We start from the raw sequence: 17,343 nt of genomic DNA, 5'->3' as shown, positions 1-17,343 counted from the left end.
GATTCACATTTTCAACGATTTTTGGGAGATTCGGGAAACCCAAGTTGCTTTCGATTGCTTGTGGAAGCTGTTCGTGACTATCCCGAATGCTTCGATTTCGGTGGATTAATGGCTCAAATCATTGTCGAGAGTCAGGATTGATAGAAAATGTGGTTAAACTTTATTGCAAAGTAGGGGACAGCACCCCTGCTCGCTCCGCTCGCCAAGCCCCATATAATCCCCACATGACCCTTATTCTGGCCCTTATTTGACCCCCACGACCCTTATTTGGAACTTGATTCTGATCCTTGTGACGCGTAGGCTGAACCTTGTGAACCTTAATCTGACCCTTATTATGACTCGTTATAACCCTGTGACCCTTGGTTTTTGACCCTTAATTTTGGAGTCTTAATTTCGCGTACCAAATTTTCATCACCAGAGGTCGATTTGGGTTTTACAATATAGAGAGATGATCCCTACATGACCCTCATATAGCCCCATATGACCCTTATTTTCACCCCCGTGACCCTTTGGGCCTTTACTCTGCCCCTTGTGACCCTTAACCTGACCTTTATTCTGAACCAGAAGTAAATTTGGATTTTTATAATATAGAGAGATGATCCCTACATGACCCTCATGTACCCCCAATGACCCTTATTTTCACCCCCATGGCCCTTTGGACCTTTACTCTGCCCCTTGTGACCCTTAGCCTGACCTTTATTCTGAACCAGAAGTAAATTTGGATTTTTATAATACAGAGAGATGATCCCTACATGACCCTCATGTACCCCCAATGACCCTTATTTTCACCCCCATGGCCCTTTGGACCTTTACTCTGCCCCTTGTGACCCTTAACCTGACCTTTTTTCTGAATCAGAAGTAGATTTGAATTTTTATAATATAGAGAGATGATCCCTGCATGACCCCCATGACCCTTATCTGGACCTCTACTCTGATCCTTGTGACCCTTAGCCTTGTGACCCTTGTGAACCTTAATCTGACCCTTATTCTTAACCAGAAGTAGATTTGGATTTTTATAACATAGAGAGATGATCCCTATAAGTATTTATAACTGCATGAAATATAGAATCACAGGAATTCATGTTGGATTTTTTTTTTATTTTTCCAGGCGGCAATTCTCCAACAAACGGCTGAATACATCTACCAACTGGAGCAGGAAAAAACCCAGCTCCTTTCCCAAAACTGTCAGCTAAAAAGACTGGTGAATCAGCACGAGGGAGGCGACGTGCCGATTAAAAAACGCAAAGCCGAGAGTCAAGGTAGGAGAAAAAAAAACGAGCATTCACGAGGAAAAATTATGTTTTGATAATTTGAAAGTAAAATACCGGTTCCAAGTTTATTTCAATGGTCATACACACGCAGCGGGGCTTTTTTTTGAATGCAATAAAAGAGTAAGTACTGGGGAAATGGCGAGACCTTTGGGGGAATTTTGCACGCGATTTTTTTAACCCCTCGAGATACAGGAGTTTTGTTCCTTTCGGGTGACTTGAAATTACGGTAAATTACTGGGGAATGATTCTTTGAAAACATTTCGCGAGGTTCAAAGACAAGAATAAATTATTCGAGGATGATTTTATAATTTTTTTATTTAGTGGAGGGAGGAAAAATTGATGCGCTCAAGTAGTTTAACTTTTTGTTTTGTTAACATTGGATTATCATGGTAATGAGTGGTTTTAGAACAAAATATCGTAAAATATATTTTGTAGGAAATTTCATTGGCTACAAAAAAGATTTTAACACATTTTCTCGTAAACGCAGGTGTATTTGAGATATTTCAATGATTTTTAGTTGCGTGTCGAATGGTCCAGAGGGTCAAACGACCCTTCATGATATTCGGGGCTAAAGGTCAAATGGTCAGAAGGGTCAAATGACCCTTTCTGATCACTCTTTTATAACCCGTGCATGTTCGTATGGGTCAACCGACCCTCAAGACCCTTTCATCCAAATGGTTTGACCCTCAAAACCATTTGACCCTCACTTAAAACCGAAAAAATGTTCTGAGTTATATTAAAACCTCGTTGCAACTAAAATTTTGTTTTCAGGAGTTGTCGTGAGTCTCCCAATGCACGTAAGCGAGAGTGGAGACGAAGGACTAGGTAGCATGTCGCCCGAGCCCCTCTCTGTAATCACAGTATCATCCGATAATCACTCAGTAGTTAACAATAACAACAGTGAGGTTGTCGAGTTGAGACGACAGTTGGAGAGAGAACGCCATCAAAGGCTACACCTGGAGAAGCAGATGCGGGCTATCCAGGCACAAGTTTATCCAGACAGATTCTGTGACAATCAAGTCATGACTTATCAGCCACACGAGGTAATTAATCTCTTCTAAACCCACAAATCAACTCGCCCCCCAAAACTGCAATCATTAACCCGCGTTTATCTCAGTAATTATCAATTCTACCAAAAAATATCATAAAAATTTTTTATTGCAAATTACATTTCCCACAAAAAATGTTCAGTGACATAATCTCCTAGAATCGATTCTTAACGAGATAATTACTAAATCAACAACCAAAGTCTTCAACCCGAAATTATTCTCCAAATTCAGGAATGCAGTTGCGAATTTCATAATTATCTCGGTAAACAGTGGTTGTAGAGAAAAAAGTCTCTCCAAATGTTTTGTAGAGAATTCAATTTCCAATAAAAAATGTCAAGCAACATTTTCCCCTAAACCTACTCCCCCTCAGGATATTTCCAAAAACAACGACATGACGATTTTTCCCTGGAAAAAAAATTAATTTCATGAAACTTCATACGAGACGTAATTACAATTATAAGACCCGTTGTTAACCAAATTAATCATGATTATGTTCAGGTCATTGAACACACTGACAACGTGCTTGCCCAAGAAACGGAAGAGGCAGTGACCGCCCTCCAGGTGGTCTCAGTGATGTCAATACCAGCGGTGGGTTCGACACAAACCGTTGAAACAACGAATGAAGATCCAACATCACCGCCCCTGTCGCCCCAGCCAGTTGAATTAATAGCCGAGGAGATTAAGGATGAGGAGACACGTCCGGGAAGTCCAAAAATCGTCACATTCGCTGCTAACAATCAGATATTCACAGCGACGATCGAGGAGGGCAGCAACACAGAGGCATTTTCACCCTCGAGGGTGACTTATGCTAGCGAATTTAAGAACACGGGGGCACAGTTTATCGCGGCTAGCCCGACGAGGCCCTTTTCACCAGCTGCTGAACCTATTTTACCTAGTGTTCTTGAAGCGGCGATGAAGGCTGAACCTAAAGTTGAGGTTGAAAGGTGAGAAGATTTTTTTGTTTTTTGTTCTCTCTTTTTTCCAGTTGTTGGAGATCTAGAGGAGTTTATGAAGGTCGTGAGGGTTGAAAGGGCTTACGGAGGTTAATGCAAGGGCCAAAAGGGTCAAATTAGGGTATCGTAAGGGTTGAAAGGGTCAAATGCGGTGATAAAATGATATTTGAATGTTTAAATATGATGAGTTTGTGTAGATCAAATCGTTCAGATGAGTTGGGGGCTTGTGAAAGTCGTCATAAGGGTCAAAAAAGCTTATGAAAGTCTTTATAAGGGTCAAAAGGGCTTGTGAAGGTTATCAGGAGGGTCAGAAGGGTCAAATGAGATAATTGAGACTTATTTCACTTTTCAAATGTAATAATGATTAGATTTTACAGATCAAAGAGAGTTGAGTGCAGATGAGTTAGACGCTCTGAAAAATCGTCGTAAGGGTCAAAAGGGCTTGTAAGGGTCGTCGTAAGGGCCAAAAGGGTTAAATGAGATAATCAAATGTTATTTACCAAAGACGTGACTGCGCCATGGGTTCGATCATAAGGAACATAAGTGTCAAAGGAGCTCAGGGAGGTCATAATAAGGGTCATAAGGGTCAAAGGAGCTCATGAAGGGCATAATAAGGGTCACAAGGGTCGAATGAGATAATCAAATGTTTGATTCAGATGAGTGAAAAGCGCAGAAAAATCATCATAGGGCTTGCAAGGTCAAAAGGGCTTGCAAGGGTCGTCGTAAGGGCTCAAATGGGCCAAATGAGACAGTTAAACGTTTTTTTACAGAAGACTCGTGAAGATGATTAATAATTTTCTGAATGAATTTCAGACTGCCATCGCCCTCAAGTTCCTTGGAGGATGGCACGCCACAGGCGCGTCACTATCTCGCCAACACCTCTCGCCAGAATCTTGAGACAATTGTCGAGGCAATTCGCCACCTAGAGGGCGATCATCTCTTTAGCGATGAGCCAGCCCAGGATGCACCCCTAGCCCTCACCAATAAGCCAACAGGTGCCACCGCCTCCTTCACCAAGCAACGACTTCTCCAAGCAGACGTCAACTTCCTCCACCTCCACACCAATCAGCCCAATCAGCAGCGACCTGGTGTCATCGTCGTCAAGCACTCGTGATCAGCCACATTAAAGCCCGCACCAACAACTCCATAAACACCAAGACATCGGGAAAAAAACAACAGCAAAAAAAATGAAACTAAAGCGAGAAAAAAATCGAGGAAAAACAAAAATTTTCCGCTTTTTTTTCGATGGAAAAAAAATTGAAGTCGTTGATCAATTGATTGATTAATTGAATAGATAATTAAATAATTGATTAATTATGAATTGAGAACATTTTATTGTGCCTGGAGGTGCCAGCGGGTGAGAAAAAAAAACGAGAGCGAGGAGAAAAAAAAACTGAAAAATCGAAATGAAATTCAATATTTCAACTTTTTTATGTAAATATCGTATGTTTTTTTGTTCTCATGCACTTTTATGACAGATTATTCGTCGATGTAACGAGCCTACTCATGAGTTATGAATAATGAAGCTGAGTTTGAAGACAATTGTACTCAATTGTCTTGAAAACAAGAGGAGGAAACAAATGTTTTTTATGATGAGTGAATAGAAATTGAGGCTCTCAAGTGCGTAAATAACCCACAATGAATATTCCTAGCTTAAGAACGTACGCTGTATTATAATATATTTACGTTTTTTTCCCCCTTTTTTTTACGATTGTTAAAATATAGACTAAAAGATGATGAATAAAAATGCATTGGAGGAGTTTAATTGATTTAAAATGAATATTGTATGTTTCTCAATGTCTCCTGTGTCATTGTTATATCGTACAGAGAGGGTTTTGATTGAGAATACGGGCATGCTTTATATTTGACACATATTATTGAAGTTTTTTTGGAGTTTTTGGGGGATTGAGATGATTTAATCAGTTGCGAGGGGGTAATATGGGGTAAAACGTTGGAAGTCACAGGGAAAAACGATCATTTAACGCCCTTTAGGGGGTTTTCATTGGTTTTTAGGTGAGGGTCAAACGGTTTTGAGGGCCAGGAGGACTCATTTGACCCTCAATTAAGGACAAATATGAAGTTTCAAATTTTTTTGGTTGTTAGTTAAGTTTTTATTGGTTTTAGGCGTCAATGACTCTCAAGGGCGTTAGAGGTTGAGGGTCAGGAAGGGTCGTTTGACCCTTAACCCTCGCCTCCAGACGTCATTAAGGGTTTTTTGACCCTCAAGACCATTGGAAAATCAACTAACAGCCAGAAATAATGTTTGGAAACTTCCTTGTCTTTAATTGAGGGTCTGAAAGGGCCATTTGACCCTTAACCCTCATCAAGGGTCGTTTGAATTCTCAATTAAAAACAGAAGAAAAAAGTTGCCTGAATCATTTTTCCCAGTACTTGATTACCTCCTTAATTATCTCTGTAATTATCAAAGATAGAAGGAAATGCCATGGAACATTTTTTGTAGGAAATTAAACTCTACAAAAAATGTTCAGCCACATTTTTCGATAAATCCACTGGCTCTCGAGATAATCAAGGAATTACGAAGAAAGAAATTGTATTTTACCACTTGCACTAATGAAATGTGCCCCGTTTTTTAAATTCTGCTTTTTTATTCCACTTGGTGCACATTGGAGAACTGTTTCAACCTTCGGTTAATCTGTGCCAAATATCGAGTATTGAGACTTTCCTTCGTAGACGTAGAAATCTCCATGGGTTCATCGAGAAATTGATGATAACCATTTGTATAAACCGCAGATTTCACATTTTCTTGCTCATATTCACTGAAATTATTGACTGAATATCCCCAAGAAATCACATCCCACCATTTTTTATCATCCTGATATTTTTTGTATATTTCACATCCAAAAAATCAAAGTAACAAAGATGTCTCATCGACCAGAAGATGAAAATGAAGAAGTCATTCCTTTATTTCGCGAATATCTCCAGAACCAGTGAATCCATTGAAAAATGTGTCAAGACCTTTTTTGCAGAAAATTAAATTCTCCACAAAAAATGTGGAGCGACATTTCCGCTTAAATCCACTCCCTCCCGAGATATTCGCGAAATGAGATCTCAAGTCCATCGATCCTCCACAAATTCTGCATTTCTCATCATTTCAAGACTTCTCCCTCTCTTTCAATGAAAGAAAAATCATTAAAAACCCTTGGAGACCCATGGAGAGACCCCCTGATTCATGATGGAATGTATGTGCGATAACTCTCGACTAAAAAACCTCTGCTTTCTCGAAAAATTCGTCTGCACGTGGGGGGCTTGAAACAGCAATTCCAAAAAAAAAATCTCAACAAAGATTTAAAAGAAAAATAATGCAGACAGATTAGTGAAGAGACCTTGGACCTTGAAAATAACTGATTAATGATAAATGAAGCCCACAAAATCCGAAGGAATGAAACAGGAGGAAGTGAAGAGAACAGAATAGAACAGAACAAATCGCACCTAAGTTTAGATTTCGTAAGAAATTGTGAGAGGAATTTGTAATGCGTGTGATGAATTTATAACTGTAATGTATGTATATACCCATAAGTAAAATTAGTGATGTGTAGTGACGTTATCACCTCAGACTTGTTCACCAGAATAAATGGAAATAAATGTTATGAGGGGTTTTTTCGTATCACGAGGATTGAGAGACTGATCTAGGCTAAATGAATCATTAAGGGGTACATTTTGTCGGGTATTATTTCGATCATTACTCATTTACTCGCCTTGGTCTTATGATTAATTAGTTCGTGATACGAAGGGATTGAGAAATAACATGAATGAAAAACTTGAAAGAACATTTGACGAATGAAATGGTGGGAAAAAAGCGATTTTGATATTTTTTTGGAAAACCAAATTCGCTTTTTTCAGGAGATGGGGAGAAAATGGAATAGAAATTTTTTTTTAGTTGAGAGTCATAAGGGCCAAATGGCCCTTAAGAGGTTTAGTGTGAGGGTCAAGTTAAGGGTCATTTCACCCTTAATTTCGAGGGTCAGTTTAATTTTAAGGGTCAAATGGTCGTGAGGGTCAGGAAGGGTAAAGTATAAGGGTTGAATGGTCTTAAGGGCCTGAAAGGGTCGGAATTTCAAGGGTTAGAAAGGGTCATTTGAGGGTTGTGGAGGGTCAAACGGTCGTCAGGATCAAACAGCCCTTAAAAACCTTCAGGATTTTAAGAGTCAACCTCTGACCCTCATCAAAGGTTAAATGACTCTTTTTGAACCTTAAAACCCTTGAACCCTCGAGGTTTTTGAAAAGGGTTTTCTCAAGAGTATCCTTTAAGGCTGAAAACTTAGGGTCAAATGACCCATGAATATTATCAAGGGTTGTTTGACCCACAAAACCATTTGATCCTCAATCCAAAACATCTTTAAGGATCGTTTGCTCCTAAAAGCCCATTTTACCCTCAAATGAAAACAAAAAAAGAGTTATAAATTATCCCCAATACTCGTATTTACTGAAATCAACAAGTAAAATGACAAAATGGTCTCAAGGGTCTGAAGGAGTCGGAATTCCAAGAGAATTCCGTGGTAGGAAGGGTCATTTGAGGGTTTTTGAGGGTCAAAAGGTCATCAGGGGAAAATAAGGATCAGAGTCTAAACATTTTTGAGGGTCATTCGACCTTTATTAAGGGTCAAATGGCCCTTTTTGACCCTCAAAACCACTTGATCCTCAACCCAAAACATCCTTAAGGGCCATTAAACCCTAAAACCCTCGTTGACCCTCAACTGAAACCAAAAAAGGGCCCTAAATTGTCCCAGATACGTTTCTACTGGAATCAATATATAAAATTAATCATAGAAACAATGACGAGGTGAAAGCGTCTAGAGTGCAAGCTGAAGGAATGAAAATTGAGACATTGACTGAGGTTTAAAGTGATTTGACACAAATTGAAATGGAAAATTGACCTCAAAATGTCAGTGGCATTTTACAAAAATGGAAGTAGAGCAATGAGGGCCTAATTAATGAATTAATTCGATGAATAATGATGTTGTAATTGGGACAAAAAAATTGAATTTTTAAAACCCTTTCTACCTTTCTTATTAACGAAACAGTCGCAATGAATGTTGAAATGTCTCAATTTAATTGCATTCTTCATCGAAATGATTTGGAGATAATTCAAGAGTTTTTCCAGACACTTTTGGGGAATTTCTGTCATCTCGCCCGTAACCAGTATACGAATATGTAAGGAAATAAAATGTTAAACAAAATTATCTGCGCAAAAAATATTATAAAAGAGGGAAAATTCGATTTGGCGTTTCAACATTTTCCCCCTTCTTCCTCTCATCTCTCGCATTTAATAACCAAAATTTTTTGTATTAAGTTTATTTATCGATTAGGATTGTTTTAGTGGGAGATAATTAGAGGGAGAGGGGAATTAATGAATAGCTTTTTTTGAGGATGAGAGGTGGAGGCATTCAGGGAAATGGGGGAAGAACTGGTCGAGTTTTTGTCGGAAATAGAAATTTTTTATCGTAAAAAATAGAAGAAATTGATGATCCAGGATATTTGAGGGTCGATGGATCGAGAGGGAATAGAAGATTCACAACTTTTAATGTTGCAAGGTTTTTGAGTATTAGAACGATGAAAATAAATCAGTGATCGAGTGGTAAAACGTGAGACAAATGGGTGATTATCTCATTAGTGAGTGGATTTACGGGTAAATGTGAAAAGACATTTTTTGTGGAGAATCAAATTTCAAGAAAAAAATCTTTTGTCACATTTTTTGATAGATCCACTCATTAACGAGATAATCACACGTCTAATTACGTTTCATCATTTTTATACTGGGATAATCCCTAGAGTTTAAAGAATCAATATCTTTCGTTGATTACATCGAGGGATATCTCGATATTTTTGGGGTTTAAATCGTCACTGAGAGCTTACACGTAAATGTAAGAGCTGTGGACTTGAAATACATTAAAAATAAGATCATTATTTCATAATTGTTTTTTTACATTTTCATATTTCGATTTTTTAAATCAAATTTTCGCTGAAAAATTGTCGATTATCGTCTGAAAATTGAGAAAACTTTACGATTGAACTGAGGATTTGAGGTTTATGGGAATAGATAAAAAATAATTGACATTTTCACCTGAAATTTTGATTTAAAAAATAAGGAAATCGATAAAAGTCCATAAATTCTTAGTGAACGACACCTGAAAAATGATAAACCACCCCATTATATCAATTTTCCTATTCAACATTTTTCAACAAACATAAACAAACATTATAAATAAATAAATGAGAAGAATGAGAATATGCGCGTAATGATAAAAAAACAAATCCAAACATTTCTTATGTAAAAGGTTCCATAAAAGTTAATTATAAAATTCATTTTTGTTAAAAAAAAGCTGTTTTCTTTGTTTCATGGTAATCCGAGACTTTGAAGTTACCAAGTAATTTCGAATGTCACAATGATGAATGTGTGATGGATAATTAGTGAAAAATGAAGATTAAATCGTGTGGATGTGTGTGCGAATGATGAATGACAAAAAATAGCGGCAGGTTCCGAAATTTCACAAACTGGAACAGAACTGAGTAGTTTAAAGTGCCGGGTATGGGAGCATTGAGGATAATTGATGAACGAATAAACATGAAAATAGTAAAAAAGGAATGACTGGTTTCAGCTATTTTCTTTCTCCTTTGGAAAAGTGGAGGGAGATCAATTCATTGAGGTGAATGAACAAAAAAAGGTGAATGGAATTTTTGACGGTCACATGACCCTCTTCGACCCTCTTCGACAAAAATTGAGGTGAAAAATTGACCTCAAAATGTCAGTGGCATTTTAGAAAAACGGAAGTATGGCAGTGGGGGACGTAATTCATGAATTAAGAGTCAAGTCCACTTGACCCTCAACTAGAAATTAAGAAAAATTTCCTGAATTGTTCTCTTGATATTAATTATTACCGACAAATGCACATATTGGAACTAAGAGCTATCGCTAATGCGACATCCAACATTTTGCATCCGCGTTCACCTTGCCTAACTCACCCCTCTTCATATCGCTAATAAACTGACTTGGGCAACGAGTGAAGGAACATAACACGATACCCCCGACTCATTAACACGTTAATTAAGTTTACCCCCCCCCCATGCCGGAATTATCATATCGATGAGTGGAAACACATGTTCTAGAATTAGTGACTCGAATCCTGCGCATTATGAAGATGGAACAAGGGGATAAGGGAATATCTTGAATTTATTTTTAATCACTGACCATTCAATTCTCATCCCTCGACATTATTCCATACATAAACATAAATAATTCATCAGCCTCGATATGAATTTTCCATTTTCTTTTCACGCAATTATTCTTCTCTTTTTATTTGAAAAATCTTATTTAACTTGAGCACAGGGATGTCTGCAGAAAATATTCTTTGATTTTTTCGGTAGAATGAATATTCTGTGGAAAGAATGATATTCTAGTGAATTTCTATTTTTTTAAAACGCGTAGATAAACTGCGGCATTTTTTCAATAAAATCAACCAAAAAGTAACGGGGAAAACTCAATAAAAATACAATAGGATTTTTTGTAGAATTATGATCCCGAAAAAATTAGAAACATCATTTTATTTTATTCATCGTTTTAGTTTTTTATGAATTATGATTCTATATTATTTTAGAAATGTTCCAATTTTTTTTTCACTCAATTTTTCTTCTCTTTTCACTTCCAAAATCAAATAGAAAAACTTTTCGTCTCATTGAAAAAATGAAACGAAAGGATGTGAAAACATTGAGCCGAGGAATTTCTGTAGAAAATATCTGAGCAGAATAAGTTGTGTAGAAAAATCGAATTCTTCTGAATTTTTACGTTTTCAGAAATTTCCGACTTACCTTCGTCTAACATTTCTATTATCTCGGTATTGAGTAGGTTTAGCAAAAAATGCCATAAACATTTTTTATTGAAAATTCAATTCTCCACAGAAAATATTATCTGACATTTTTCGATAAACCCAGTAGTTTTCAAGGAATTTCCAAATTAACAAGAATACAATTTTTGAACGCCATCTGCTCTATTCACCACTTCGCTGCAGAAATACTTCTCTCCACACCGGAAATACGCAATTTTATCGCTCGTTGGGTGGTCGTGCAGGTGGAAAGGGTACCTCGATTGAGTATTAAATCGTGCGTTAGGGAAAAAAATGATAATTGACGAGTAGAATTGCAAATTGAGGGAACACTTTGTTTCCCGAGTGGAACTACGATTAAATCGATTGCATGCGTGCCCTTCTCAATTTTTCACGGGTGAATCAGAGTGTGACATCTCTTTTTTCACATCATGTTTCCGAAGAAAATACTGAAAAATCGGAGGAAATGAGGAATTTGCCATGGGTTCCCTCCTCTTCCTGAACATCGAGATTTTTTTGCAAAACTTCGTTAGCTATAAAAAATTTCTTTTGACATTTTTCCCAAACCGATTAGTCAATCAGACAAACGCATAATTAACAAAGACGTTTGGTCGTGTTTGAAGGATTCCAGTTGAATCGAGCATTATGGTTTCAATTCCCAAATTTTGTTTCCAGTGGATTAATGTTTCTCGCCTAGTGAAATAAAAAATGGAAAATGATTTTTTAAATTCGGTAATTTTTCATTCTCCTTCACCACGAGAATAAAATAAAAACTCAGTGATGATTTCCATCCGACCGAGAATAAAAAATTACAACGGTCTTACAAAATCCAAACTTTTATTCTTCTCCACATAATAATGACAGATCAACTGCGTTGTACAAAAAATTCACAGCCCCCTCCAAAAACTCGAGAAATATCTTAAAATACAGCTTAACCAGGGCTTATTCAAAAATACTGTGGGTAAAAAAATAAATAGTACTCATCCACTGCAGGCCACGCAGTCATCGCCATTCTCCCTCGAGCATACGAGAGCAGGATCCTCAAGCGACGTATTGGCCGAGGTATTGAGAGACTTATTGAGGGAAGCATTGATGGAGGCATTGAGTGACTTGTTGAGAGACTCATCCAAGGACTCATTGCCCACATTGGCCGGTTTATTCGCCCTGAGCCTCGTCTTGTCGACAGTGAACTGAATGGCATTGGTGGCAGGTTTAGTCCTGAGATAGTACATTCCAGTCTTCAATCCAGCTTCCCAACCGAAGAAATGCATGGACGTGAGTTTCTCAGTGGTTGGATTGGCCATGTGAACATTGAGTGACTGTGACTGATCGACAAAAGCCCCGCGATCAGCAGCCATTTTGAGGATCATCCTCTGGGGAATCTCCCAGACTGTTCTGTAGAGTGCCTTGAGGTCTGCTGGTATTTCCTCAATACTCTGAATTGACCCATTATTCGCTATTATCAGATTCTTCATGTGATCGTCCCAGAGATTGCGATCAGTGAGGTCCCTCAGCAGATGGGGATTGACGACCTGAAATTCACCAGACAGCACACGCCTGGAGTAGATGTTGCTGGTGTAGGGCTCGATGGCCTCGTTGTTACCCAGGATCTGGGCTGTTGATGCTGTTGGCATTGGTGCCAGTAGCAGAGAGTTCCTGACCCCGTGTTGAGATATTTTCTCCTTGAGTTTAGCCCAGTCCCAGAGGTTTGTCGGTGTGACACCCCACATGTCGTACTGGAGGATGCCCTGGCTGACTGGCGAGCCTTTGTACGTCTCGTAAGTACCCTTCTCTTGGGCGAGTTCACAGGATGCCTCCAGGGCACCATAGTAGAGGGTCTCGAAGATCTGGATGTTGAGTTTCTGGGCCTCATCACTGTCGAATGGATAACGCATCAGTAGGAATGCATCTGCCAGACCCTGAACTCCAATTCCCATGGGACGGTGTCTCATGTTGGAGACTCTTGCCTCCTCAACTGGATAGTAATTGACGTCGATGACCCTGTCGAGATTTCTGGTGACAACTTTGACGACTGTCTTGAGTTTGTCGAAGTCATAGGTCTTCTTCACTGGATCCACAAACATGTTGACTGCTATCGATGCCAAATTGCAGACAGCAACTTCATCGGGGCTCGAGTACTCAACGATCTCGGTGCACAAGTTGCTGCATTTTATTGTTCCAAGGTTCTTCTGATTGGATTTCCTGTTGCAGGCATCCTTGTACAGCATGTAGGGAGTTCCAGTCTCAACTTGTGACATTAGAATTGCTGTCCACAGCTCCCGGGCTGGCACTTGACGCTTGTAACGAGCCTCCTCCTCGTACTTTGTGTACAGCTTATCGAATTCCTCACCCCAAGTGTCACAGAGGCCTGGACACTCGTGGGGGCACATCAGACTCCAGGGACCGTCTGCCAGGACACGTTTCATGAACAAATCGGGTATCCACAGGGCGTAGAATAGCTCACGTGCTCGGTATTCCTCTTTTCCTGTGGATTTGAAAATTTATTTGAGTTTTGAGTACCTCAGAACTCGTCATCTAGGGGAACAGGCTGACTTTGCCGAGGTCTTGAATGCCAACATAATCACAGCTATCAATAATATTCTTATTTTTCTCATAAATTTCTTCGACTTATAAGAATGAATCAAAATAGTCCATGATTCTGTAAAATTTTGCTTTTCCATCTTCATAATTTTAAATATATCACAATTTCCATTGGATTTTACATCACGCAGGAGTCCCTAATAATTATTATTGCACAATAAAAAAAAAGTAGAAGAAAAATTACGTCAAAATACGTCAAAAGTTTAAAAGTTTCTTTCAAATTTTTTGACGAAGTTTTTTCGACATAAAAAATGAAAACAAGTAAATAAAAACAAGTTGAGGACAAAATTCAGGGTCAAAACGAATGTAAAAGCTCTCCCAACCAGGTTTAATGTACCTGTATTCTTCTTGAGATCCAGAAAATCGAAGATATCAGCGTGCCACGGCTCGAGATAGACGGCAAATGCCCCAGGGCGTTTGTTACCCCCCTGATCAACGTAACGCGCTGTATTATTGTAAACACGAAGCAGGGGCACAAGTCCATTGGACACCCCATTGGTGCCAGCTATTCGCGTGCCCTTGGCTCTGATGCAGTGAACATTGACTCCAACACCACCAGCTGACTTGCTTATCAGTGCACACCTCTTGAGGGTGTCGTAGATGCCCTCGATACTGTCCTCAGTCATTGTCAGCAGAAAACAGCTGGACATCTGTTGTCTGCAAGTGCAGGCTGAGAAGAGCGTTGGTGAGGCATGAGTGAAGTATCTCTTGGACAGATAATTGTACGTCTCAATGACTCTGTCGATGTCCTCCTCGTGTATTCCAACTGCCACTCTCATCAGCATGTGGGCAGGCCTCTCAACGACTTTGCCATTGATTTTCAGCAGATAACTGCGCTCCAGGGTTTTGAAGCCAAAGTAATTGTAGCTGAAGTCTCGGGTGTAGATTATCGCTGAGTCCAGCCTCTCTGCGTGCTTCTGGATTATTTCGTTGTGGTGTTTGCTGATTACTGGGGTGTGCTCCTGGGTTATGGGATCTGTGGCGTTGTGGAGGTCCCTCATTACCTCGCTGAAACTCTTCTTCGTCTCCTTGTGGAGATTTGCCACTGCTATTCTTGCTGCTAGGACTGCGTAGTCTGGGTGAATTGTTGTCATTGTGGCTGCTGTCTCTGCTGCCAGATTATCGAGCTCGACTGTGGTGACACCGGAGTACAGACCGCTGACCACTCGCAGGGTGATTGCAGGCTGGAAAGAATTTTTTCCTCGTGAAATTTCAGGGCTGAAACATTGGGGAACGGCTTAGGGGCGAGGGGATGCTCACAGGGTCCACGAAGTCCATGTCCAGGTTGTAGCAGAGTTTCTGGATCCTGGAGGTGATCTTGTCGTAGTGGACCTCCTCCTTACGTCCATCTGGGAGTAGGCAATTTGTTTTCCGTTGGCTCGGGTCATTGACGAAGTTTATTGTTTATTGAAGTGGGGGAACAGGACGATTGCTGGACGGGGGAGGGAATTCGGGGGTTGTGGTACGGTGTTGGAAAAAAAATGAAATTTCAGGTTCACTGAAAGTTCTGGAAAATTCCAGGTTTTAAGCAGCTTACGAGGATTCGATGAGGATTCCTTAGTTTATTTGGATTTCCAATCTAATATTTATTCAGTGCCAAATTACATTGGATTTTCAGTGAAATCTGAAACTGCAGGATTTTTCTGGGTTTCTACTCATTTTCAGGGGAAAATGGAACTGAAATTTACAGTTCTCTTTGATTTTTCCTCGAAATTCTGAATTTTCAAGAATGGTTTAATTAGCAGAAAAAAAAAAATTTGAAGTGAAAATAACAAAACAAAGAATAATTAAATTAAAAAATAGTTAAATGCAGCCGAAACTTCTAATTTCCGAACGACTGGGTCATGTTTTTTATTTATTAAATGTCGATCGATAGAAAAAAAAATGATTCAGTGGTAATTCAATTCGATAAGAATTTCCAAAAATGTCCTACAAATTTAAAACAAAAATTTTCAACAATGTGGAATCTAAAATAAAAGAATCACCTAAATGGGGATGTGATGGCTTCTTCACCTTCAAGAATATCTTAATTAGCAGAAAAAAATTATTTGAAGTGAAAATAACAAAACAAAGAATAATTAAATTAAGAAATAGTTAAATGCAGCCGAAACCTCTAATTTCCGGACGACTGGGTCATGTTTTTTATTTATTAAATGTGGATCGATAGAAAAAAAAATGATTCAGTGGTAATTCAATTCGATAAGAATTTCCAAAAATGTCCTACAAATTTAAAACAAAAATTTTCAACAATGTGGAATCTAAAATAAAAGAATCACCTAAATGGGGATGTGATGGCTTCCTCACCTTCAAAAATTTCTTAATTAGCAGAAAAAAATTATTTGAAGTGAAAATAACAAAACAAAGAATAATTAAATTAAGAAATAGTTAAATGCAGCCGAAACCTCTAATTTCCGGACGACTGGGTCATGTTTTTTATTTATTAAATGTGGATCGATAGAAAAAAAAAAAATTCAGTGGTAATTCAATTCGATAAGAATTTCCAAAAAATGTCCCACAAATTTAAAACAAAAATTTTCAACAATGTGGAATCTAAAATAAAAGAATCACCTAAATGGGGATGTGATGGCTTCGTCACCTTCAAGAATGTCTTAATTAGCAGAAAAAAATTATTTGAAGTGAAAATAACAAAACAAAGAATAATTAAATTAAGAAATAGTTAAATGCAGCCGAAACCTCTAATTTCCGGACGACTGGGTCATGTTTTTTATTTATTAAATGTGGATCGATAGAAAAAAAAATGATTCAGTGGTAATTCAATTCGATAAGAATTTCCAAAAAATGTCCCACAAATTTAAAACAAAAATTTTCAACAATGTGGAATCTAAAATAAAAGAATCACCTAAATGGGGATGTGATGGCTTCGTCACCTTCAAGAATGTCTTAATTAGCAGAAAAAAATTATTTGAAGTGAAAATAACAAAACAAAGAATAATTAAATTAAGAAATAGTTAAATGCAGCCGAAACCCCCAATTTCCGGACGACTGGGTCATGTTTTTTTTATTTATTAAATGTCGATCGATAGAAAAAATAATTGATCACATGATAATTCACTGGTAATACTATTGAAAGTTGAAATAATCAGTACAATTTTCATTTTATTTGCGGAATATTCAATGCAGGTTGAAATCGTCCAGAAACTAACCCCCGTCCAAAAATAGACCTGTTTACCCTATTGTTGGAAGCTATTATTGGGCAAAAACGGGGTGTTTTCACTCGTCAACAGCTCGAGATCGGCTGAGTGAAATTCAAGATTTTTTTTTTCCTTCAAAATAAATTTCTCGAGCTTCAAAATGAGCCTCGATTCGTCGAAATCGCATCGTTGGGTCAGCAGACATTGAGAATGAAAACAACGTCGGAGAATTCATTTCAATTCAATTTTCAATTATTCAGAGCATCAATGCGCATTATTAATTACTTACCACGTTTGACCACAAACATTCTTCCAATAATTCCTTTCCCCATCATTTTGTCAATAATTTGTCATCAGATTTCTTCAATAACAATTATTATTTCACAGAAAAGAGGGGGACTTTTTATTAACTGCGTACAGGACCGTACGGAGACGCAAATGCGTCACATGACGAGGGTTCGTAACGGCTGTCAGGCTCC

General features: G+C 38.3%; 2 protein-coding genes across 2 annotated transcripts in view; one reads left to right on the top strand and one right to left on the bottom strand.

The window, feature by feature from the left end:
- Positions 1-4,511, top strand: part of LOC107048137 (helix-loop-helix protein 11) — a 140,366-nt gene extending 135,855 nt beyond the window's left edge. Inside the window, exons 4-7 of the mRNA XM_015271153.1 lie at positions 1,109-1,259; positions 2,043-2,314; positions 2,819-3,264; positions 4,087-4,511. Coding sequence (XP_015126639.1) covers positions 1,109-1,259; positions 2,043-2,314; positions 2,819-3,264; positions 4,087-4,387 — 1,170 coding nt within the window. The 3' untranslated portion in view covers positions 4,388-4,511. The remainder of the gene's footprint in view (positions 1-1,108; positions 1,260-2,042; positions 2,315-2,818; positions 3,265-4,086) is intronic.
- Positions 4,512-11,931: 7,420 nt separating this feature from the next.
- On the bottom strand, positions 11,932-17,311 carry LOC107048023 (ribonucleoside-diphosphate reductase large subunit). Its single transcript, XM_015270972.1, has 4 exons — positions 17,154-17,311; positions 14,973-15,061; positions 14,050-14,896; positions 11,932-13,596 (listed from the first exon to the last, which is right to left on the bottom strand). The coding sequence occupies exons 1-4, from the start codon at positions 17,197-17,199 to the stop codon at positions 12,092-12,094; spliced, it is 2,487 nt and encodes an 828-aa protein (XP_015126458.1). The 5' UTR covers positions 17,200-17,311; the 3' UTR covers positions 11,932-12,091.
- Positions 17,312-17,343: the final 32 nt, after the last annotated feature.

This window comes from Diachasma alloeum, unplaced genomic scaffold (assembly GCF_001412515.2).
Source record: "Diachasma alloeum isolate Michigan unplaced genomic scaffold, Dall2.0 Dall_scaffold_00185, whole genome shotgun sequence".
NCBI classification, from domain to species: domain Eukaryota; kingdom Metazoa; phylum Arthropoda; class Insecta; order Hymenoptera; family Braconidae; genus Diachasma; species Diachasma alloeum.
The sequence above is the reverse complement of the archived record's forward strand: the minus strand, read 5'-3'. Positions and strand labels throughout refer to the sequence as shown.

Coding starts and splice junctions, on each gene's coding strand:
- LOC107048023 (XM_015270972.1), bottom strand. CDS start 17,199: ATGATGGGGAAAGGAATTATTGGAAGAATGTTTGTGGTCAAACGTG. Junction 15,062..17,153: donor AATGTTTGTGGTCAAACGTG/GTAAGTAATTAA, acceptor GCCTACTCCCAG/ATGGACGTAAGGAGGAGGTC. Junction 13,597..14,049: donor GGATCTCAAGAAGAATACAG/GTACATTAAACC, acceptor TCAAATCCACAG/GAAAAGAGGAATACCGAGCA.